Here is a 23,606-nt window from a genome sequence, read left to right on the forward strand (position 1 = left end):
TTCTGTCAACATATTCTCATTATGAGTTCGTATGAAATCGTATGAAAAGTTATGCACACTATTTCGTACGTTTTGTACATTTTTCCTCAAAAAAACAGATCAGTGCGCATGCGCAGGCAGACAGACAAAAAAAGCAGATCCGCGGACGGATGTAAAAATTGGAAAAACAGTGCAATAATTACTTCTTCATGTCTCTAACTACGTTTCTTGCTGTTTTATATCTTAGGATTAGGGTTAGGGTTAATTGTATGTTAAATTCTATGATATTGAATGGTGTGTAAGATGCGCATGCGCATACGACGAAAAAAAACGTCCAAAACGTACGAAATTACAGTGCATAGTTTTTCGTATGATTTCATACGAACTCATAATGAGAATACACTGATTCTGTACAGTTTAGGAGAGCAACTACTTGCGTCATGTTCTGCTGTCTGTCACATTTAAACTGACAGTTTCTAGGCACTCTAATCGAATAATAAATTGTTAAACTAGCGTTTTTTTAAGTGTAACTGATGCCAATTCACACCATAACCCAACATAACATAACCCAACTCTACTGTGCAGATATTTTTATATCTAAGAGAAACATATTTACAACATTACAACTTTTTCGAATGCTTTTTTGGTACGATATACACTCTTTTTATATTGTCTGTGGTATTTTTATCTTTAATGGCATTTTGCTTTAATCCTTTGTCCTCTATATAAGCTACTGGAACCAGAATAGGAGTAATCTAATGGGATTAATAAAGTTGAGTCTAAGTCTAAGTCCAAACACTGATTTATGTATTTTATTGTGTAAGGCATGTAGGTCAGTGTCTTCATAGGATATGTTCCTGCCTATATTTTGAGGAAAAACTTCTTCCTGTGGAGAAGGTAGGAGACGAGCAACCACAGGGCAGTTCCCCACATGTTCTGCAGCAGCAGCTCCCAGTGGCTTTCCTGGAAGCGCATCTCCCAGCTGAAGGGAAAGTAGAATCCGAGGAGCGAGTGGCCAACGTAAACAAACATGGAGTTCATCCCTGGATGAGGAGAAGAGAACTTTGTTCAAACGTTGATATTTGCATTATGTTGAAGGTACAACATGGCTCAGAGGGTTGTTACTTTGAACTTCTAAATGTTTGCCTAAATGTTTGCCACATTAAATGAATCCCAAATTCTTTGTCAGAAGGCCTGATCTTGGAGTGTTAAGGATGAGATAAGGAAGAAAAAAATGGACTAGAGGTAATTCAGAATATTTTGTGCATTTTTGAAACAGGACAACTGAAAAAAAAGTAACACTAAACAGACCAAATGAAAACTGAGAACAGAGAGGAGCTTGTTGAGAATGGGACACAGTATAGCAACCCAGTGAATACCAAAAGTCACTAGGACAGACTCAGGCAGGGAGTCAGCAGCCTGACCATCTACACTGCAAAAAATCTAAATCTAGATAAGTCAATTTTTTCTTAAAATAAGTGCATTTGTTCTTGAATTGAGGAGGTAAAAGAGACATTTTGCCAATGGAACAAGACAATTTATGCTTAAAATAAGGAAACACAATTGCATTGTCTTATTTCAAGTGCATGTTATCTAATTAACTTATATTAAGATTAAAAATACTCATTCCATTGACAAACTATCTCATTTACCTACTCAAATTAAGGGTGAATACACTTAATTTAAGAGTTTTTTTACTTATTTCTAGATCTTTTTTGCAGTGTAGCTGACCAGGAGCCACAGGCGGAAATCAAGGCTGTTTTTTTATGATCTTGGAAAGTTAGAACATCAATTAATTTAAAATAATTTGAATTTGGGGTTAAGCATAAACTACTGCATCAATACAGCTAGCATGGAGGAGGAGATTATCCCGTGGTTCTACTGAGGAAGCCTGCTTTGCTTTGGTAGCAGCCTTCAGGTTATCTGCACCATCCTCTCAAAGACGCCATTTTCCCTGTTGCTTTTGCACCTTTTCCTTCCACTCAACTTTCTGACTATCCTTGAATACAGCTCTCAATGAAGAGCCAAAATCTTTAGCAGCGACCCAGTGGCAGCTGCTGTCGTCTGGATTTGCTGGAAAACTGCCAAGTCAGCAGTGGAATGAAATCTTATTTGCCAAGAAACGAACTTCCATTTTTTTATTTATAGCAAGCCATATTCAATATGATAAAATCCTGAAGTTTGTCACTGTTGTGTTCCACTTATATTGCTTTTTTGATAATATTGCAATTTATTTGGATGAACCTGCAAATATAAGGCAAATATATTTAAAAATGATCTGAAGATTTGAAAGGACAAGAAATATATGCAGTTATCTACAATAACTTTTTTAAACATTTTTTTATTTCTATAATAATAATAATAAGCACATTTTCAACTAAAACAGGACACCTATGACGACTCAACTTGATTTTTATTACATTTTAACTGGAGCAAATGAATCAAAAATATAAGGGATCTATTGGCTTCCCTCATGGGTGCACAGTACCTGGATATATGAAGGGCTGTCCTTGCCACCAGCCTTTCACATCAATGACATAGAACATTCCTCCGAGCAGCAGGAAAGAGAAACAGCCCATGGTCATTACATATGACAACGACCTGGAGGAACAGACAGTTACAGCTACATTTGACTCAGACTGGGGGGTAAACAAAGAAATCCTACAAAACCGGTCCTGATTTGGCCTAAAGCATCAGCTGTAGATCCCTGGCATCAACCCTGTAGATCGCTGTCAGCCTGCCATGTTCCCGTCCGTCTCTAAGTGCAAGAATGTTTGATGAAATACCACCTACTGTAAAATGGCCGCCTAACTGAACCTCACTGCAGTGAGCCTTCTTATTTATTTATCTTTTACCCCAGCTGAAGTTGGGCCAAAAAGGACTCTCAGCCAGGAGTTAATTACCTCTAGACATGCAGGCAGGGACTGTACTCAACAGCTCAATAACCTGTTCATGATGAACTGCCTATAAAAGCCAGGCAGGTGCAGTAGTAGCATGGGATGAGCGAAGCCCCCCTGAGGAAGATCATCAGAAATTTGCTTACACATCATGGATGTAATGGTGCTCTTCCTGCAGCAACATTAAAATGATTCACATCGTTTCAGGGGTGGGAGCGACGCACAGGGTGGTGCAGTCAGCTACATCTGCAGAATTAACACCACCTTCTCTCTAATAAATCGTTACAGACATTTATCAAGTTTAGGAGTGTAAATAGTTTAGGAAATCCCCAGAAATGTGTCTTTTTCTGTGGGAAAATGCTAGGAAGAGGAACCAGCCCTGTAGTTTACTGGAACAGTTTCATATCCCTCCCATCCAACACTCCCAACATGCAGGGGTGTTTATTTACAGTCAAAGCTGCTGTTGGAAGTAAGTAAACTCATGTTTTAGCAGCTGTGATTTGTGCCGGCTGGAAACCCATCCGTTCCTCTTCTGTGTGAGGAAAAGTGGCTGGATTTAGAGGGTCAGGAAGCACTTACCAAAGGTTTTTATTGACAGGTATAAATCCTCCGTCTCGCTTGCACTTAGTAAGGATGGCTGCAGAGATTCCCTGAGGGTGGAAATGAAACAGATTTCAAATCGATGCGAGGCGATAAAGCAATACGTGAGGGGCTGCTAAAAACACGAAGCGGCGAATAGCGAGCCTGGCGAATTAAGCGATTATCTGGGAGAAGAGTGAGGCCAGGAGCACCAAGTCAGGGACGGGAAACTAAGGATAACTTTGGTCTGTTGGACCAAAACTTAAAATATAAACTTTAACAACATTATGTGTTGTTTCAACATAACAACCAGTAGAAAATGTGGGACAGCTTCTGTTGAGCAATGGTGTCCAATGATTTTGCAATTATGGCTGGTACTTCCTTAAATACTCACAGGGTACTTCATTTTTACCAAAGTTACAGCAAAAACAGTTTTGTGAATTCATTATCAGCAGTAAACCAAATATATGATATTATACTAATAGAGAGAAAATTGTTTTCTTTAGATTAAGTAAATCCCAAACCTTAACTTGTGGAATTGGAGAGTATTTCCTTTTCTGATAATTATCATTTAGGGAACTTTGACCTAATATGTGCCCTCTAATACTGTAGATTTCCAATGCTTCTATTTTCTAGTAGATATTATGTTGTCATGGTTTTGGTTATATTGTGTTTTACTTTGCTCTATGTTTCCTAGTTTTATTGGTTTAATTCCTTTTTTGTTGTAATTTCTAGATTTGTTAGTTCACATGTTTTTCTGTTGTCCTCTGTTGCCCTCGTGTGTGTGTGTGTGTGTTCCTTTCCCCTTGGCTCCCTCGTTGTCTCCTCTCACACCTGCTCCTTGTCAGCTCGTTAGCCCTGCCTTTGTCTCTGTCAGCTATATATGCTCTCCCTCTGCTCTTACTCTTCGTTGGTTCCTTGTTGTTGCTGGTCCTGTCATCGCTGTCGTCGTCTCACCTCGTCTCTCCCTGGCTCCTTGTACGTGTTTTCCTTTGATGCCTCCATGATTCTGGTTTGTTAGATTTTAGTTGGATTTTTGGACTGCCTTTGTTAACCATTTTTATCATTAAAACTACAAGTATTCATCTCAGCCTCTCTACCTCTGCATTTGGGTCCTCCAAACTTCAACCAAGACGTGACATATGTGTAATGGTTTTCCGTAGAATGACGTCCCGGAGTATCAATGTTTAGGATGAACTCAGAATTCTTCCAAAAGTGAACATGCATATTACACAAACGAGCAGTGTTATTCAAAACACACTCATGTAAACTACTCTCCAGGCCCATATATGTGCAGATTCAATACCATGAAGCATACAATAAATATTAAGCATGAATGCATGCTCATTCTCTGATCTCTCTCATTTTCATGCATGTGTAGATCCCTCCGGTGGACCTGTTTCTGTGCGATCGTGTCACTTTTTTCACATGCTAATATCTAATTTCTCTAAGAGTTGAATTCTGACTTCCTATGGAGAAGCCATCTTTGACTAACCTGACTCCGCCAGATGGATTTGCTCCACATATCCATCTGGAGAACCTTCCGTTGAAGTAATTTTGGGAAGGGGCGAAAATACTGGTTAGCTGATTGGCCTATGTTGCTGATAGACGGGCCAAATAAACCAATCAGATCAACGAAGCATATGACGTACTAACAGAGCGACGACGAAAACACAATTGATAGATCAAACTCTTGCCGAAACCAGTCGGGAGAAGAGCAAAAACATATTTTCCTCTGAGAAAAGCCTCCAGAGCAGTGTTTTACTCTTCTTTCAGTGAAGAAATACTCTGTAATTCTGATAAAACTTGCTCGATAGCCATGCTAACGCTAGTCTCATCGGCTGAAGCCGCCATGTTCTTTAGACTGAACTGTCGCGCTTCTCGTTGCGTCACACCTCAACCCGCCTCAACGCCAACACTGATTGGACGTTCATTTGGTGAACGGTTCCAAATTTTCTCCAGAGAGTCTCCAGACTGATCTGCGAGTGAAACCTTGAAAACTTGCGAGATCAGGATGGTCTCATGAGGCTAATCTTTGACATCCACTGACAGGAGCAAAAGGAAAACTGTTAAACTGTAGCTGCAAAACTGATTAGCTTCTTAATTTTTTTTTCAACTATAAAGTAGTTAATTCAAACCTCACATTCCTCATTATAAACAATGATGCTAATGTCAACTTAGTGGCGTCGGATGTAGGATGATGTAGGAGTTTGCCCTAAAATCGAGGGGTTGACGGTTCAAGCCCCGGCTACAGCTTTCAGCATTTTTGTGTCCTTGCGCAAGACATTTTACCTGCATTTCCTACTGATGGTGGTCAGAGGGCATTGGGGCACCATTGTATGACAGTCTCCCTTCTATCAGTGAGCCCCAGGGCAGCTGTGGCTGCTGTGTAATTTGCCACCATCAGTGAATGGGTGAATGACTGAATGTAGTGTAAAGGGCTTTGGTTTCCTGACTTGACCAAGTAGGCTATATAAGTACAGGCCATTTACCATACAAAGTTCCAATATTAACATTAATCCTTTGAGAGCATACAGTATTACTGTCACAGCACATTCATTACTTTTTCAACTTATTTAAAAAAGACTTCGGTTAACTAGCTATTAACTCTTAAAAGGAAAAAGTACGGCAGGGTGTTAGGGCCACAGTTAGGGAAAAAAACATGGCAGTAGTAGTAGTTTTTCCCCTTTTCCTCGCCAAGTCACCAAAGTCGAAATTAATTAAGTCAAACTGTCAAAAAAAAGCTCATTTTTAGGGGATATTGGCTTACAAACATCGCCAAAAAAGCTGTTTTTCCACGTGATTTCACTGTTATCGACTTTAATCTTAAAATGTTTTTTTAACTTTTTTTTTATTGACAGTTTGAAGTTGTCGACATTTTAATTTCATTGGCAACATTTTGACTCTTCTGACTTGGTGTTTCCCTCACTGTGTCTCCAAAACTCCATTGTAGACTGTTAGCTAATGTTAATAGCCGCACCTAAAAAGAAAAGCGCCAATTGGTGAAAGGTAGCCAACTTTACAGGATCTAAAGCTTTTTGCTGGATTACAATCTAATGAGCCTTTGTCCAGCTGATCTATGAGACTCTTTGCACCTGACTAGTTAAGGATATTGATTTAATTCATGAAATTTGTGCTAAAAATTGTTCAAACTGTTCTACAATTAAAGAAAAATTACAAGAAATTGTAACGCTTTAGTACAAAAGACTTGACTTTAATAACATTAAATGATGGTTCTGTAAATATAACCCTATGGCTCAAAATTAGGAGGGAACAAAAATGACAGACTGCATAATTATCATATTTTGTTGTCTTATCTTTTTATCTTTCTATGTGACTCAGATACATAAAGAAACGTTTTGTGGAGAAAAAATCTCAGAGAAGCTCGTTAGATGGATATCCATCATGCGTATAGATGACAGGATCGATGGCGTGGAAATAGCTTAGCTGGAGCTGGATTGAGTCTCCAGGCTATCCAGGCTACAGGATGTGGGATGGGGCTGGTATGTGGGGCAATCGCTCAATTTCAATCACTTCTGAGGCCTGATCGTTGAACTTTAATTAACTGGGGCTGTTGTTTATTATGAGGAAGATGCGCAGCTGCTCCAATATCTTTCAGCCACAGAATAAAAAAAAACAACACAAAAATCAGAGAACTGCGGATTGAAGCCCAGCTGGTTATTTAATGTATCAGCAGTGTGCTCTGGAAAGACTCTGTGGTTGAGCTCATGCACTGTGGCGTAGGTCTGTTAATGTTGAGAACACATGTCTGAAGGAAAGGAGGCCGCTTGGCTCTGCTTCCGGCCTCCAATGTGAACCAGAAACGTGAAAGTCGATATGAAGAGCAGGCCGGTCGCTCAAACTAATTGGTTTAGGTTAGAACAACGGTTAAAAAAAAAAGATTCACCCATGTGAACAGAAGACCAAAGCAGCTTCCTGGTGCTTTTGAAAAGATTTCACTTTCCAATTTTATGCAGTTTGCCACAAATGTTTAGATTTTGGGGGATTTTAAGATATCAGTCAAGCAGAATACAAGTGTGAAGTTGAGGGTTTTTTCAGTTCAGCATGTTTTTGTTCTACATTTGGATCCATCCATCTTCTTTTCGGCTGACAATCTTCCTTGTCCCTGCTAAAGAAAAGTATCCCACAGCATCATACTTCCACCACCATATCTAGCCACATTATTGTTCTGTTGTAGACCAAAAAGTTTAACTTTGGTTCCTTCCTTCCAGATGTTTGCTGCACCTCCTGCCCGGTTTGGAGTGAAATGCATAAAGGATTCTGTTTTCCTCAGACCACATCGACAGTCAGACCTATAAGTAGAAATATTTATTGCTTTGTGATTGAATTATTCCGTCTGAGCTGTGGATCATTGCAGTTCCCATAGAGGTACTATGGGGCTTTTAGCTGCTTTCCTTGATTGATTGGTCATCCATGTCTTGGTAGGTGTGCGGGTGGTCTTTCCTCTTTCCATGTTTTTTTGTGTTTTACAATTGAATGTTCAGATGATCGACTGAACAGAGCTATAGGGCTGCTCATAGCTTGGGCAACGACTTTATAGCCAAACCGTGCTTTAATCCTCTCAGCAGCTTTCTCCCCCGCCTTTCTGCTACGTTCCTTGGCTTTCTGCTTTTTTAGATTTCTAAAGTTTTTCAGCAAATATCTGAAGCCTTCATAGAAAAGCAGCATTCAGATGGATTCTTTTCACTGTGTAAGATAGTTATTAAAGGCAGTTCCTGTACGTGCGCTTGATCTTATTAAGGAGTATACAAGTCATAGGAGCAGTAAACAAACAACCCAAGCCCATAAAATTTCTTGAACTTTGTGTTGGTCTGTTGCCTGAATATTGATAAATTATCTAGTAGTTTGTAAATTCAAGATGATAAGATGTGAAAAAGGACAAACGAACACTTGAAGAAGGAGCAGAGAGCAAATATAACAAGCAATAGAGTTCTTGGATGATAAAATAAGAAAAATTGCAGATTTTAAAGCGAGAGAAACAAGGCAACATGGGCAGACAATAGGAGGAGGAAAATAGAGAGGTAGAGTTTGAAGATAACCAAGAACAGCTGGGTGGAACAGCTGGGGCAGAATGAAGATGGGGAAGCTGAGACAGACACTAATTAACACAAATAGAGTTGAACTGAGACAATTAATAATTAAACCAAGAAAAAAATATCTAACATAGATAATAAGAAATAACTAAATACAAATAATTTAACTTCATTAGAAAAAAATCAAAGCAGTAAAGCTGAGGATGGCTTGAGGTATTTTTACAGACTGTTTTGCCTGTATTTATATCACTACTCCATAGTCTGCTTTGTTTTTTAATCAAATTTTTAGTAATTCACTCATTTTTCAACCATTATTGTAAGTCTGCTCATTTATTCTCACTATGTCACCTACCTTGTTTTAATCATACATATTATTTATATGTTCTCTGTAGTTTAATTCTCATTAAGTGACATGTAGAGCTCAAACAAAGAGGGTCTCCTGTTTATTATTTCAATCATGTGTTACTTTATCACTCTGCCTCTGGGAAAAAGCCAAATGGATCTAATTTATTTCATCTCCCTCCAGCAACTCACTGCACAACAAGAGTCGATAAGATTCAAGACAAGGAGACATAAAGGAGGAGATTTATCACATAAAACTGAAGGTAAATTACAATAACTTCCTTACAACAAAAAGTCCATTTGTTCACACTATAATTTTGCAATTTGCATTTATTTTAAAGGATAAAATAAAACAAATCACACGATGCCAATGAGTGTATTGAATTAGAACTAACACAGTCAGTAAAATGCGGCAAAAAAATGAAAAATACATATTTCTACATATCTTAGGCGTATTGTTTCCATGGAAAGACTTAAGCCGCCTATGTGAATGACTGTGAAATCAATTAAAGCATGTATAATCAAACAATCTTTGCATGTAAGATATTTGACTGTAGTAGAAATATCTTGCATGCAAAGTTTGACTCTAGTCTGAGACGTCTCTGTTCCTCTACACAGCTCCAGATATATTGGAGCTCTTAGCAAAAGCTTATTTTCTTTATTCATTCAATCATTCAATAAAAGACAACACAACATAACAAAACCCTTGTAGAAGACAACTGAAATTATGAACAAAAGGAACAGAAAGAAGTTAAAACGTATATTTTCAACTCTTTTACCACCAAAAAACTTTGTTCAAAACAGGAAAGCCATCTTTTTAATTCTTCAAAATATTTAAAGTTTAAAGAATTTCTATGAACCTCTATTTTTATATGCCTTTTTTTAATTATGAAAAAAGCTAAGTACAGCCTTGCTGTTTCCATTTGATATTAGTTAAATTATTTTTAGTAGAAAGGGAATAAAAAGGCAAAAACCTTTCTGAATCAACAGGTATTGTCACACGGGGGTGAGGTTGCTTGGGGACCCAAAAGCAGAGATGAGTGAGGCTGAAAGGAGTTTGTGTAGATTTAATGAAAAAAACTGAGGCGAACATCCAAAACACAAAAATACTGAGTTCCAAAACAGCAGCAGACATCAGGGAAAACTCACGTGGAGAGCCAGAGATGAGGAAACCACTAATAATCAACAAGGAACCAGCACTGAGTGACTGCAGAGGTGGTTTATATTAAGGGAGAAGAACAAAGGAAGGACTAATATGGAGCAGGTGTGAGTGAAGCTAACTAGAAGGAAGCCAAAGGGAAAATAAACAAGCACAAGGGGGCGACAGAGAGTAACTAAAGACTGCTTGAACGGAAAAATAAACCAAAGGTTAACAAAACAAAATAACTAATAACTGAAAACTAAAAATTCCCAAAAAGGGGAGAACCATGACAGGTATTGCTCATCAACCAGGTAAGTGTTATAAAGTCATTAAAATAGGTAGAGAACAACTATTGTAAAGTGATCAAAATTCTTCCCAAGTGGGAACCATTAAGGATAGCAGCCAATCGTCCGAGGATTGGACCTCCCGGCAGATTCAGCCCAAGATTGGCGCTTGATCCTTAAACAGCAAACAAACCAGGATTCCCCCTTAAACCAGGTCTCAGTTATCTTGTTAAATATAAATACAGGATGGTTTATACAGGTTTTAACAAAGATGGAAACCAGATAACAAATATCGCTCCAAAAAAGAAAAAATAAGGGTTCAGTGTGGCTTCCTACAAAAGGTTGAGTCTTTGAAACAAGCATTTACTCACAAACACATTTTTATAAAGCCCAGATAAACGTAATATCTTTCAGTCATCATCATCATTACCCTTCATCAGATCTTGGGGGATTGTAACTCAAAGCACTGTAAGAGCTGTTTGGCTCTTTGTCATGTTAAGAGGTTAAGTCCTTAAAGACGACCCTGGTTAAGTTCTTCTGCCTTCGGCCTCATAACTTTTATTACAACAAAATAGGGCTTTTTATCTCTGTTAACAGTCTGAGTGATTCCTTCCGCATGTACAGGATCCCGAGAGATTAACAAGTCTCACATGATTCCAGCACCAGTTCTATGTATTCTAAGGAACAGACTCATATCATTTCATTTAAATTAAATGAACTAATGCATGGTAAATACTACAACAGCTTCATTTAGTTGCGTAAAGTTGAATGTGATTCAGTTCCATAACCTTTAGTGAAATGTGCTTTTGGAATTACAGAGCAAGGGGAGGTAATATACAACCAGTTAGGCACGGTGTTGGAGGGGTGATGATTTGGGCTTTATAGGTAGGCTTACATGGAGTCCTCTGAACAGTATATCAAATCATTTTGCTGTCAAACTAAGAGTCTGAAGACTGAGCTATTGATCTCAAAAACAGTGGCAGCTAAATAATAAAAAGATTTAAAAAAAAAAATGAATTGAACTTTATTGATCTCTCAGTGGAGAAATTAACTCTCTGCATTTAATCCATCCCTGTTGGGGAGCAGTGGGCTGTCACTGTGCAGCGCCCAAGGAGTAATCGGGGATTAAGGGTCTTGCTCAGAGACCCAGAATGGCAGTCTGTGGGAGTGGGTTTCGAACTTAAAAGCTCAGGATTCTTAGCCCTGTTCCTTAACAACAAGACCACACAAAGGAATGAGTCAAGATGGTCCAGTGGAAATCCTTTGATAACTGTATGGAAATTTAAGGAAATATTTTTCCCATGCCATTAAGCTGAGGTTATCCCTCTTTTCCGCCATGCTGCAGCTTGATTTCAAAGGCTGGGAGATGACGACATCTCCACCAGCACCTCCTCCTCCATCATCGCTGCAGGCCACAGCGCCGGCAGCTCAGGAAGTCTACTGACTGAAGTACTACTGACCCCCTTTTACTCAAAGACCGCGTCTCTGCAGCAGCTCAGAAGGTCGACATAAATGTTCTAGCCAAGGACAGTTCTCCACAGCCTGGTCGTTTAACATGGGCGGCTCCTACTCTCGTTAGAGCACAATAACAGCCTCCTGTTACAGGTTTAGAAATGCAAAACAAACCATCTCATGTAACACTCCTCTTCTCCCTGAGGGACAACCCCTATGAATGAAATAGAGGGCAGCTTGGTCCTTTTTGCTCCCAGACCACCCAGGAACATCATAAAGCTAAAAGCTTTTAAAAATAATTTATTTCAAGCAAAATTAAACTAATAAATCTATTTTTTCTTCTCTTCCAGAACCTTCACATGTTGGGTCTGTTTCTGATACTTTGCATGCAGGTACCTAACGAAAGCAGGAGGCTGTAAATGATATGCAGAACCACATGTGAGATGCAGACAGGCAGCGAGAGACGATGTGTGTATCCCCCCGAGGAGACGGATACCCATGTCTTCCTGGAAACACAGCCACACATGGATGTTGTTTAATTGTGATGAGATCACACACATGTCCTCTGCTGAGTCTAATGAATGGCTTTGGCAACTATGACTAATGGCTAAGTGACTAGAAACACATTGCACCGTTTACCTGTGAGCCGTAGTAAAACATCCAAGCTATTAACATGCCAGGCTTTGGGTGTATGCGTTCATTTCAGCTCAGTTAGGATGTCCTTAAAGGAAAAGTCCGGTCATATTCAGAATTCAAACTTCTGAAATTACTTTAAATATGAAATTATAACATATTGTTCAATAAATGATAAGAATTTTTAAACAAAGAGTAATTTTAATTTGACTGTACTTTCCTGGAGACAACCGTGTTTTTCAAAGAGCACATTTTCTTCGAAATATTGGCTACAAATTACGTGTTCGATGGCAAATCCTCCCTCTTCAAGTTGGCAATCTAATGACGAACCCGTCCATGGATGATCATGAATCGGAAAGGTGAAATAACAATTTTTTTTCACTTTTGCCCGATGTATTCCAGCATCCAGCTGCCATGCACGTGGGCATTGTCAGTTTCCCTATAGCTCTGGTGAATTTCAATGGTGAAGTCCTCTGGAAATCTTCAATAATTGTTGTTGATTGCAGATGTGTCTAGTAGTTCCCATTGATTTTGCTTGTAAAGCGGGAGAATGGCGCTAGGCTTACCTCACCGTGACATCACTGCCGGAAGATGTCAGGAGTGAAGTGTTACTATATTTAGACAAAAATGGCCGCTCACGGAATCAGTGATTGCGACGAAAATAATTTTTACTGATTTTTTTACTGATACGTATTAGTTCTAGGTATAAATAGTTATAAATAATGATCCATTGATTATTCCTTGCTGGCTGGACTTTTTCTTTAATAATTTCTCTTTTGGAAAAACTGACTTTGAATGATGGAGATTGTAAACTCCGCAGTCTCTTCCTACTGTCCTCCCGAGTAACTAAATTAATTGTCTCTGTGCCTTCTTTCTTTCCCTGTATGTATGTATGATGTTTTGGGTGCCTAGACCTGACAATAAGAGGTTAGGGAACATAACAGTGAGCAAGAAAACTGAACAAAATCCTGCTCTGATCGGTCTGATACGCAGATATGAACAACCAGGATTTATTTCCCTTTTGTTGTCAGTTGTGTAAGTCTTTTTGGGGGTGTGTGTTGTGGGATCATCTGACAATTAACTGAAGCGGAAGCTCTAATGTATGATTTCACTATCTAACATTTATCGACCATTAATGCTAGATATTAACAAATTTTTGTATATTGGCGTATCCATATTTTTTAAAATCATTATTGTGTTATGATGGTCCTCATAAAAAAGAATAATTGTGTGGGCATTTATTCTGAAGGAAAGTCGCTATGGTGTAACATACCAGAATGATGGCCCACGCCAGGTATCGGCAGAGAATGTGGACGTTCTTTCTTTTGTAGAAAAGAAGAATCTTCCCTGCCTGTGGAGGGAAAAACAGGCACAGAAAATTCAAATTGTAAACCAACACATGAGCTCCACCATTCAGCGTGTCAGTTTGGCCTTGAGTAACCAAATAGTCCTGGGACATGGCTGTGGACGCAGTGTCTCTGATGTGGCGGTCACTTTTCTCCCACCCCTCGGAGCCAGATGTGGCATGTAAGTCATCCGCAGCCTCTGATTAATTTGGTGGTGATGAACGCGCCTCAGCTGGGAACATTAGCGCGGAAAAACACAGAGGAGGGCAGCGGACACCTGGCGTGTCGTCCAGGACTCGCTGACTGAGGGGCTCAAAGCTTAACCGCCCACTGGGAATTAAGCAATGTGGCTGCTTTAGCCTGGCAGCTTCCCACACAAATGGTTATAGTGACGCTGCCGGCATCAGGGACCCGAGTCTAAAGACCAAAAGCTTTCTCTGCTGACCTTCCCATGAATGTGTGTCAATAAAGGGGAACAGCTGCCCTCTCATAGCGAGGCGGGAACATTTTCACCTTCATCAAAGATGCTGTCATGTTTTTCAGTGACATATTAATAAATGTTAAACATAATGATGCTCATAGTCCGTACCGTGATAAGAAAGGGTCCTTTGACATTTTTAATAAAAAAATAAATACTTAAAAAGGGATTAATTAACTGGAAATGCATGCAGCGTTCTTTATATTTTGCGAATATTTTCACCCTCAGTCCTCAAAGCAATTGAGTCCACACTAGGGCTGCAACTAACGATTATTTTAAAAATCGATGAATCGGCCGATTATTTTTTCGATTAATCGATGAATCGGACAAAAAATATTTTTTATATTAACCTCTTTATTCCAAAATAAACATTTTAGACAGAACAAACAAGCACACAAGTACAGGTTGCTCATTAACTGTACTGGTGCAATATGAAAAACAAATGTTTGTGTTAAAACTACGCAAACTTACATGAGAAATGTAGCTGTACATCCACAAAATATAGGCTACTTTGTTTCATAAAGCGCAAAAAGAGACATTTTTGTTTTTTAAAGCCCCTACAAATTCATTTTTTTTAGACTAGAAGAGTTCTGCCTTTTAAGACAGGAAAGTATAGCAGTTAAAGTTGCTGCTTGAGAAAATACTGAACCATAGAGATAAAAATAGCCCTGTGATGCAAATTATAAATTGTATTTGGAATAAAAATGAGAGAACTAGGGGTGCTAAAAAACACATCCTCCAAAGACAGATATTTACATGGGAATGTGGCAGATAATTAATTGACATATTACTGATCTTGCTGGATTTTATTCTGCTTTACTTCCATAAATTGCAGGATCTTCTTTACTTTATCTTTGCCTGAAGATTTAAACTTTAAAAGCCTTGCCCTCATAATTTGCAAGTTAATTTATTTATAAAGAAAATATAAACGCTGCTTAAGCTAATTCAAATGAAATTAAAAGTAAAATAAGTAGCCAACCTTATCCCTGTCTGTAACCTACTAACAAGGTAAGGAAAACATCAGATGAGCTACCTGAGAAACTAATGTTACGTTTCCCCACTTTAAAACGAAACAAACATGGTTACTCATCCTGCTGATCAGTTCTCTTCACTGCCATCGAAGGCTCCAACGTGTTTTCTTTTCAGGTGCTGCGTCATAACAGTGGTGCTTCCGTGCCATGTTCATTTGTTTTTACAAAAGTTGCATGTTACGACTTTTTTCACTTTACAAAGCGCAGGCTATTTTAATTATTGTGATATTGTGTTTCATTTGCAGTCTGGACGCTGAGGGTAAACTCCTCACTAAAATCCTGCGGCACTGACTGCAGCGCTGAGAGGGATTCCTCTGGGAGAGGGAGAAAGGAGTTGGGATGGGGGAGGCGCCCCACGGCAGAGTAGGAACGATACATGCTTTCACGTAAGAGTCTCCAAAAGCCGCCAGTGACACCGTAAAAAGTCGCCAGATTTGTCGCTAGTCGCTTTTTTGAAAAATAGTCGCTGGAGGGGTCTGAAAAGTCGCTGAGTTGGCAACACAACTGCGGCGCTGACTCGCTCCGCCATATTTTTTTTTCTTCCCCGGGATGACGGCGGCGGCGGATGACGCATTAATCGCGCGACACAACTAATCGATGATTAAATTCGTTGCCAACGCTTTTAAAAGTCGATTTTTATCGATTTTATCGATTCGTTGTTGCAGCCCTAGTCCACACCCATTGAGATCTGTGTTGCATATCTTTCACTGTTTCCTGTCTGCCTCCTTTGCATATAACTCCCCCGAAACCCACAAAATTAAAGCAAAATTCCCCAAATTTAAGAAAGAAAAACAAAAATGAGTCCTGGAAAAAAAACAAAAAAACATTATAAAATACCTTTTTTTTTTTTTTTTTGCGAAAACATCTCTGCACTTCAGCGCATTGTAAGATCTTTTTTTTCCTTATAGTTTGGCACTTTATCTTCTCTAGTAATATCTCATCATCTGAAGATTGACAAGTCTTCTGCTTCTTTTTTTATAAGGCAAGGCAAGGCACATTTATTTGTATAGCACAATTCAGTACAAAGACAATGCAAAGTGCTTTGCACGATTAAAATACAGGAAGATAAAACTGAATCAAAGCAAGTAGGAAAAAAATAAATAAAATAAAAATATTCATGCAAATATAAGGCATTTCCCAGTTGATTATGGATCAATATCCTGCTAAAAGACCAAATGTCTTCTGCTAGGGATGTTTAGAAACCAGTCCACAACACCACAGATCCTCTACTTTTCACAGTTTGTGAGAGTAAGACACAAAAGTTATTTCCTGTAGGTAGCATTTAGTGCAGATCCAGGCTTTATACTGTCACATCCAGACATTCAGATACCGTTAAATAATCTGCCGTTAAAGATAAAACATTATTCAAGTGCTGGTTATGCATTAACAGTATATTCAATTGTGCTGCCTTTACTTTGAAAAAAACAATTTTCCCTTTGACAGTTAACACAGTTACTTATGTGAAAACATATATTTCCACATGTTCTTTAATCATATCCTCCAAAGTTGTAAAGAGAGGAAAAAAGACACTGAAAAAAAGAGAGTTGTCTGTTGATCAACTTTTGATACAGTCAGGAACAGGACTATGCTGGTTTAAATATTATTTGTTTTACAGATTTCTGTTTGTTTATTTTAATCTTCCCCAAGAAAGTTTAAGGCTGATTTCCACTGTGGAAATTGTTTGTCCATAAATCCTAATGAAATCAACTTAATACACAATCTACAGGCATATCTTGAATGTATGACTTTAAATTAATTTCCTTATGAACTCGGACAAGACAGAAGTTATTGTCCTCTGTCTAGAGAGTTTGAAAAAGAAGCTGATTAGTCAGTCACATCATCTAGATAGGATTAAGTTGGCCTCCGATAACAACTTCCAAGCTTTAAATTTTATTTTTTATCGGAACTTGTAATTTAAATTCCATATTAAAATATTAATGAATTTCCTTATTTCGTCTTCTGAAAATTACAGAAATTAGAAATATCCTATCCAGTGATGCTGAGAAACTAGTCCATGCATTTGTTACTTCCAGGCTGCACTATTGTAATTCTTTACTATCAGGAAGTCCACAAACTCTAGTTAAAAGCTAATACAGTTGATCCAAAATGCTGCAGCCAGAGTTCTGATAAGAAATTAAAAGATGGAGATTATATCTCTCCTATCTTTATTGGCTTTCTGTTTAATCCTGAATAGAATTTCAAATCCTCTTTCTCACATATAAAGCACTAAATAATCAAGCTCCATCCTTTATCAGAGATCTGATTCTTCTTTATGTTCCTAACAGAGCACTTCGTTCTAATCTGCCGGTTTACTAGTGGTTCCTAGAATGTCTAAAAGTAGAATGAGAGGCAGATATTTTAATTAATGAGGCATGTACCTATTAAGGTTAGGGTTTAAACTTTCCTTTTTGATAAAGCTTATAGTTAGAGTGGCTCGGGTTATCCTGAACTATCTATAGTTATGCTGCTATAGGCTTAGACTGCTGGAAGACATAGGGACCGCTTCATTCTATCTCTATTCTCCCACTCTACAGAATCTATTAGTTCAATCTCTAACATTCTGCTCTCTCTGCTTTTTCTCATTGTAGTTTCATCTGGTCTGTTCCTGTTTGGCTGTGACTCCATCCTGGAGAGAAATATCAGCTGTGCTGCTGCCATCAACACCTTCAAACTGGGCCTGTTTATTTGTTTTTAGTCCTGTTTATCTCAAAGACTATAAACTGAGCTTTTACTGACTAACTGGGTGAGCTGTCTGTGGCTGCAGGCTTGGTATTTCTTGCTTTCTTTACAGTTGTTTGTCCTGCCTTAAAACTTGAATACTGGCAGAGTTTTCCTTGGTTTCTTCTTAAAAGGTTGAAACAGGACTAGATAGATTCTTGCTTTTTAGTGAATGCATGCTGTGAGAATTTAGCTTGCAGGTAACTGCAACAGCAACAAAAAAGGATAGTGGAGGATTATTTCTGAAAACACTGAAAAGAATGGTTCAATGAAAACCTTTTTTTTTCCCTTTGATGAATTTAATCAATTGAAATCTGCTTTTAGAGTCTTTTATATAATATGCAAAACTTCCTGCCATAACACAGATTTTTACATCCTTTACTATTGCTCCTTTCCAAATAGCACCAAGTTTGTGCTATCAGCAGCTGCTGGGAAAATACTTGGCAGTGTTGCCAAACACTTCTGTTTCCTCTGCTGTAGGTTTTTAATTAGCTGCATGCATGCAGACACCAGTGTTCTCAGGCCCTAATAAACAGGTGAGCTGGACACATTTTCCTTTTAAAGACTTTCAAGCTATTGTTGTAGTTTATGTTTTATAAAATAAAATGTGACGTTTTGATGCCTGAATTTATATACATGCATATAAAATAATTATTTTGTGTTTATTTTTACCTTAAAGTGGTTTTTAAAAGTTGGGATGATCACTTTGATTGCACTGACTGTGTTGTAACTGGGATTCCCCAGCTATTTTAGTTGTTTGAGTATCGCATATGGTTTATGGTTTGTTGAAACTACCAGTTTTAGTCCGTGAGGCAGACACCCTGTCAACTTTTAAGGCTAGGCTTAAAACTTTCCTTTTTGATAAAGCTTATAGTTAGAGTGGCTCAGGTTATCCTGAGCTATCTCTATGGTTATGCTGCTATAGGCTTAGACTGCTGGAGGACATAGGGACCTCTTTTTCATGATTCTACTTCATTCTTTCTCTATTCTCCCATTCTTCAGAGTCTGTTGGTTCAATCTCTAACGTTCTGCTCTCTCTGCTTTCTCTCAAAGTAGCTTCATCTGGTCTATTCCTGTTTGGCTGTGACTCCATCCTGGAGGGAAATATCAGATGTGCTGCTAAATAATATGGTTTGTTGCATATTTGCAATAATAGGAATCAATCGGTTAATACATAATAGGCAACTACAGTAAAATATTTCTTGGAATCCTAAAATAATTTATTCATTTGAATATGACAGACTATAACCCCATGGAGAAAGAGATGTTCCAGTATACCTGCATTCCTAGAAATCCCATCCCAATGGAGTTGATTGTTCCCAGAATCCCTTCTGGGTCAAAGGGCTGCAAAGTGAGATACATCTCCTGCAATAAACGAGCAAAAAGCAAGAACAACAAGCACATTTTGTCTTTTTGTTTTTTTGTGAATTATATATTAAATATTAGGAGAAATATACCTACTTTGCAAGTGGGGTATCTGAACATATTATCACCAAACATCCACCTGTCGATGTATCCTGCTGCACCCCCAGTGCAGTTTGGGTAAAGACCATCATCGCTGATTCCACCAGCTCCCAAATACCCTCTTAAGAGAAAACAGTGAAACTATGAAGATAATATAATTATAATTACAGTCTAAAACTACAACTATAATATAATTTTAAGTAAAATATTACATTGATAAAACCAACAATCAGTGGGATAAACAAGGCTGATTGGGTCTGACTGAGCAATAAATGATTTTTTATTTTCTTTAAAGGCATCAAAAACAAAAGCTTCTAATTTTTTATCTATACATGCAAAAAAATCTAATATGGTTTGGAAGAACTTTTTGGTTTAGCTTAGCAATTCTGTTAAGTCTTAGAGAAAATGTTTTAAAAGGCAATAATGGAAGTAATTTGTTGTTTCCTCGTTTTAAACTAAATAAAAAAATCCCAAAGTATGGAACTTGACACATTTTTTTAATCTTATCTGAAGGTCAATAGATGTTAAACGTATGTCTTGCATTAAAGTACAGTTTCCTGCAATCAGTCTGTTTGTAATAAAACTATGCAAAATAAAGAAAAAATGGAATGACTGTTTAAGAGACAAAATCAAAAATGTGTGTTAGCCACTAAACGTCTGATTGGTGCAGCTCTATATACAAGTTTGATTAAAATACACAAAATTAGGTAAAGTAATGTAAACAAGCTGGCTTTTAAACAAGGTATTCCGGCACAGCATTGATTTTTACTCATCACAGCTTCCTATTCCTGTTTAAAAAAAAGAAAAGAAAAAAAGCATCAAATATTTAAAACAAATGGTTACAATGTGACCTCTCATCATTTCTAAACTTTTCTCCATGCAAGGTCGCAAAGATGGAGAAATAAATGCACAAGAAGCAGAAGTCCCAGAGCGAGGAAGATGGATCCTCCTGTCTCCTCTTCTTCTATTGCACACAACAGACTGAGATTGGCTAATTACACCCTCTGAAGCGTCCACCACAGGCCTATAAATCACTGTGGGTCAGAACACCTGCGACGCTAGGTGCACTCTAACACCTTCTGCAAAAGAGATCCAAATGGAGGTCAACTGCTGATGGAGGGATGTAGAAATCTGTTCTTCTAACATGCATAACGACTGTAGAAATATAAGAAAGCAGGGGAGCCTCATTTTAACTTACCTGGGGCAGCTGGGTACCGGCAGGAGGAAAGTGATGCAGAGCCATAAAGTCTCCAGCAGGATGACAATCACCCACTGAGGCCAGTAAAGGAAAATATCCTGCATAGCGTTTCTCCAGTGATGCTGCAGCCAGAAATGTCATATAGAGGGTTTTATTTACATTACAGCATAAAAATAAGATAGATATCCTATTTCATAAATTTTCAAATTCTATTCTTATGCTAGTATCCATTCCTTAAACCTTGTCATTACCCAGCATGCATTTGGTTTCAATTATCTTTTCTTCAAGTCAAACTGCTAAATAATTGAACTTTAATGTTGTGATCATTCAAAGATAATAAAATAAAACATTAAGAGCTCCTTGTGCTAACTTGTTTAATAAATAAGTTAAAAATTTCTTTTTTCCCAGTTTTTTTGTGTTTGTATTTTCCTTTACCTGCTTCCATGGCTTTAGATTAAGTCGTTTTTTAAATGTGCTGCCTAAGACTGGACCCTTTTACTGTCATTCTCTGTTGTGTGCATTTAGCGACTGACAAAAGTAAACTTGACATGAATTGCTCACCGCGCTCTCTGGGATTTGTCTCTGGCCCCAGAAAGTCTGCAGGAGAGACAGAGCAAAGTAGGTGAAGCCCAGACGTTGCAGCACTCCAGGGATCCTAAGCCAGGACCAGGACACTGCGACACATCCAGCAACACACAAGGTAAACACTCAAAACTGCACAAAGGATGCAATATTAGATTTTTACACTGTAAATTATGTCAAAAGAGGTGCAGAAATTACTCCCTATAGTACAAATATGGACAACATTAGGTCCAGAAATATATGGTAATGAATGAATCAAGCTGATTAAAGTTTCCCGGTTATCTCTTGGTCTTGAATGTATCTGCATGGTTCTGATTGGCTGCTGGCTTGGCAGATTGATGGTAATCTACACATTAGTTAATTGAAGTCCTCTTGGTCACACAATGCGCTGTAAAACAATATGATCCCAATCATTGATCCCAACAAATCAAATAAGAGGCGGAAGTGTCTCCTTTCGCAGGAAAAGAGGAAGCTCTTACTGATGACACTTCAGCTGAATCTGTAGGTTACACCCCCCCACAAAGATCATTTGCAGCTCTCTGCTCCAAGAGCTGACACTTAACTGCAGCCGCAAGGCGAACGAAAGCTGCAAACTGTTACGTTTTTGAGGAATTGATGCTTTTGGAAAGTTTACCATCCCCTTATTTTGATGTTCAATATCAGTTAGGAGAAAACCGTCTATTCTCAGTGGCTGAGCACTTTCAGCAATATCATAAACAGAAAAAAATCATTGGCACTGCAAAAAAAGGTTTCAATTTTCAGTTTTTGTTTTTTATAAAGTTTTAAAAAAACCAATGCTGCTATAGAGTTTAAAGCCTTGCTTTTTGAGCTGCACTGCAACCACTTTACTATAAAATGATTTCTTCATTCTAACATTATTGTTTCCATATAACTGAAGGTGCACTCCAAAAGCTTTTATTTATTATCAACATTTCCAAAAGGTAAATCCTTTATTTTTACTCCCTGGTACCTTGATTTCAGAGTTAAATGCAACAATAAATATCATATTTGGATTATTCTGAGTTAGTCCTGTCATTTTTCTCCATAGCTCAGGTAAAATGTGTCTGATGTTTAGGTTTAACCGTAGCTCTACACAGGGGAATGTTAACAATCCATACGTTGGATACAGCTTTGTGTGGAGGCCCTTGAAGCACCAACTCCTGCTGCTCTAAAAAATCTTCCCTAAAAACTTGAATAGATTTGCTTCACAAGCCTCTAGAGCAGGCATCCCCAAACTCGGTCCTCAAGGCCCGCTGTCCTGCAATTTTTAGAGGTTTCTCTGCTTTAGCACAGCTGGTTATAATGATTGCAGTAGACCAAAAGCCTGTTAATCAGCTTTCAATTAAAATCAGCTGTGCTGGAGCAAGGAAACCTCTAAAACCTGCAGGACAGGGGGCCTTGAGGACCGAGTTTGGGGATGCCTGCTCTAGAGGATGCACCTTTTTTAAGTGCATTTTTTCCTTCCAATTAACTTTCCATGAATATGCACTGACCTGCTAATTGGCTGCAGCCCAGGGCGGGGCTATTAGTGTGCACACCTGAAATGCTTTGCCTCACATTGGTGAAAGCATAAATGACAATTAGGAAAGCAGCTGCTAATATCACCATCAGAAACAGGCAGAGTGACGATGACTTAAAGTTAAATTAAAATTATAAGGGCAAATGTGATTTTGTATTTATTATGTTGGGTTAAGTTACACAGGATTTTTTATTTTTTATTTTTGTTTCTGGGGTGAATCGTTTCCTGTTTCCTTGCTTTACTCCATATCAGCTGGTGGCGGTAATGCACATTTCACAAGTTTGCCAACCGCCTTAAAACCTCATAAGAAGAAGAAGAAGAAGCTGCTAATTTCTTGAAAGTTGTGTGAGACACTCGTGCTGAAAAGTAGCTGCCGAGAATTGAGGGCCCATGTCAAAAAACTGAAGAGACAGCCGGTAAGAAATCTGAATTTTATAGGATCTTACTGCTACTGCTCCTTAATTATGTGTAATTTGAGTGGAGTCCTCCTCATTTGATTTATGCTCATTGATTTGAAAATGTCTGCAGTGGTGTAAATAATTTGGGAAATGTGTATCCATGTTGCGCTTTATCAGGTTGTGCTTGTGCTAGTGATGGTGAGATGAAGCCTCATGAGGCATTGAGCCGTTTGGCCAATTTGCTTCAATGATCCCCAAAGCTCATGAGGCTTCATGGGAACATGTCACCACCTACTGGTGGACAGCAGAACTACAGTTTGTAATAAAATCTGTGATTATTATTTTTTTTTTTGCAACTGTTCTTTTTTCCCCCCTTTTAGGCTCTTTGAAATTATTAATGGTTGGTGTAAAATTTCTTAAAACAATCATTTAAGGTGCACAGTTTTTCTGCCATTTTAGTGATATAAACTCAAGCAGACAGTGAAAGGGTTTGTGCAAATTGGGTAATGAT

The 23,606-nt window shown here is 38.3% G+C and overlaps 1 protein-coding gene across 1 annotated transcript in view; it reads right to left on the reverse strand.

Annotated features, from left to right (window-relative positions):
• Positions 1-693: 693 nt before the first annotated feature.
• The window catches only part of si:dkey-192p21.6 (uncharacterized protein LOC565246 homolog), a 51,909-nt gene continuing 28,996 nt past the window's right edge, over positions 694-23,606 (reverse strand). Inside the window, exons 11-18 of the mRNA XM_038284094.1 lie at positions 21,158-21,270; positions 20,597-20,718; positions 19,396-19,519; positions 19,213-19,299; positions 13,635-13,712; positions 3,456-3,526; positions 2,468-2,580; positions 694-1,022 (exon numbers count right to left, since the gene is read on the reverse strand). Of these exons, the coding sequence (XP_038140022.1) occupies positions 841-1,022; positions 2,468-2,580; positions 3,456-3,526; positions 13,635-13,712; positions 19,213-19,299; positions 19,396-19,519; positions 20,597-20,718; positions 21,158-21,270 (890 nt within the window). The 3' untranslated portion in view covers positions 694-840. The remainder of the gene's footprint in view (positions 1,023-2,467; positions 2,581-3,455; positions 3,527-13,634; positions 13,713-19,212; positions 19,300-19,395; positions 19,520-20,596; positions 20,719-21,157; positions 21,271-23,606) is intronic.

This window comes from Cyprinodon tularosa, unplaced genomic scaffold (assembly GCF_016077235.1).
Source record: "Cyprinodon tularosa strain WSP-4 unplaced genomic scaffold, ASM1607723v1 ctg199, whole genome shotgun sequence".
In the NCBI taxonomy this organism is placed as follows: domain Eukaryota; kingdom Metazoa; phylum Chordata; class Actinopteri; order Cyprinodontiformes; family Cyprinodontidae; genus Cyprinodon; species Cyprinodon tularosa.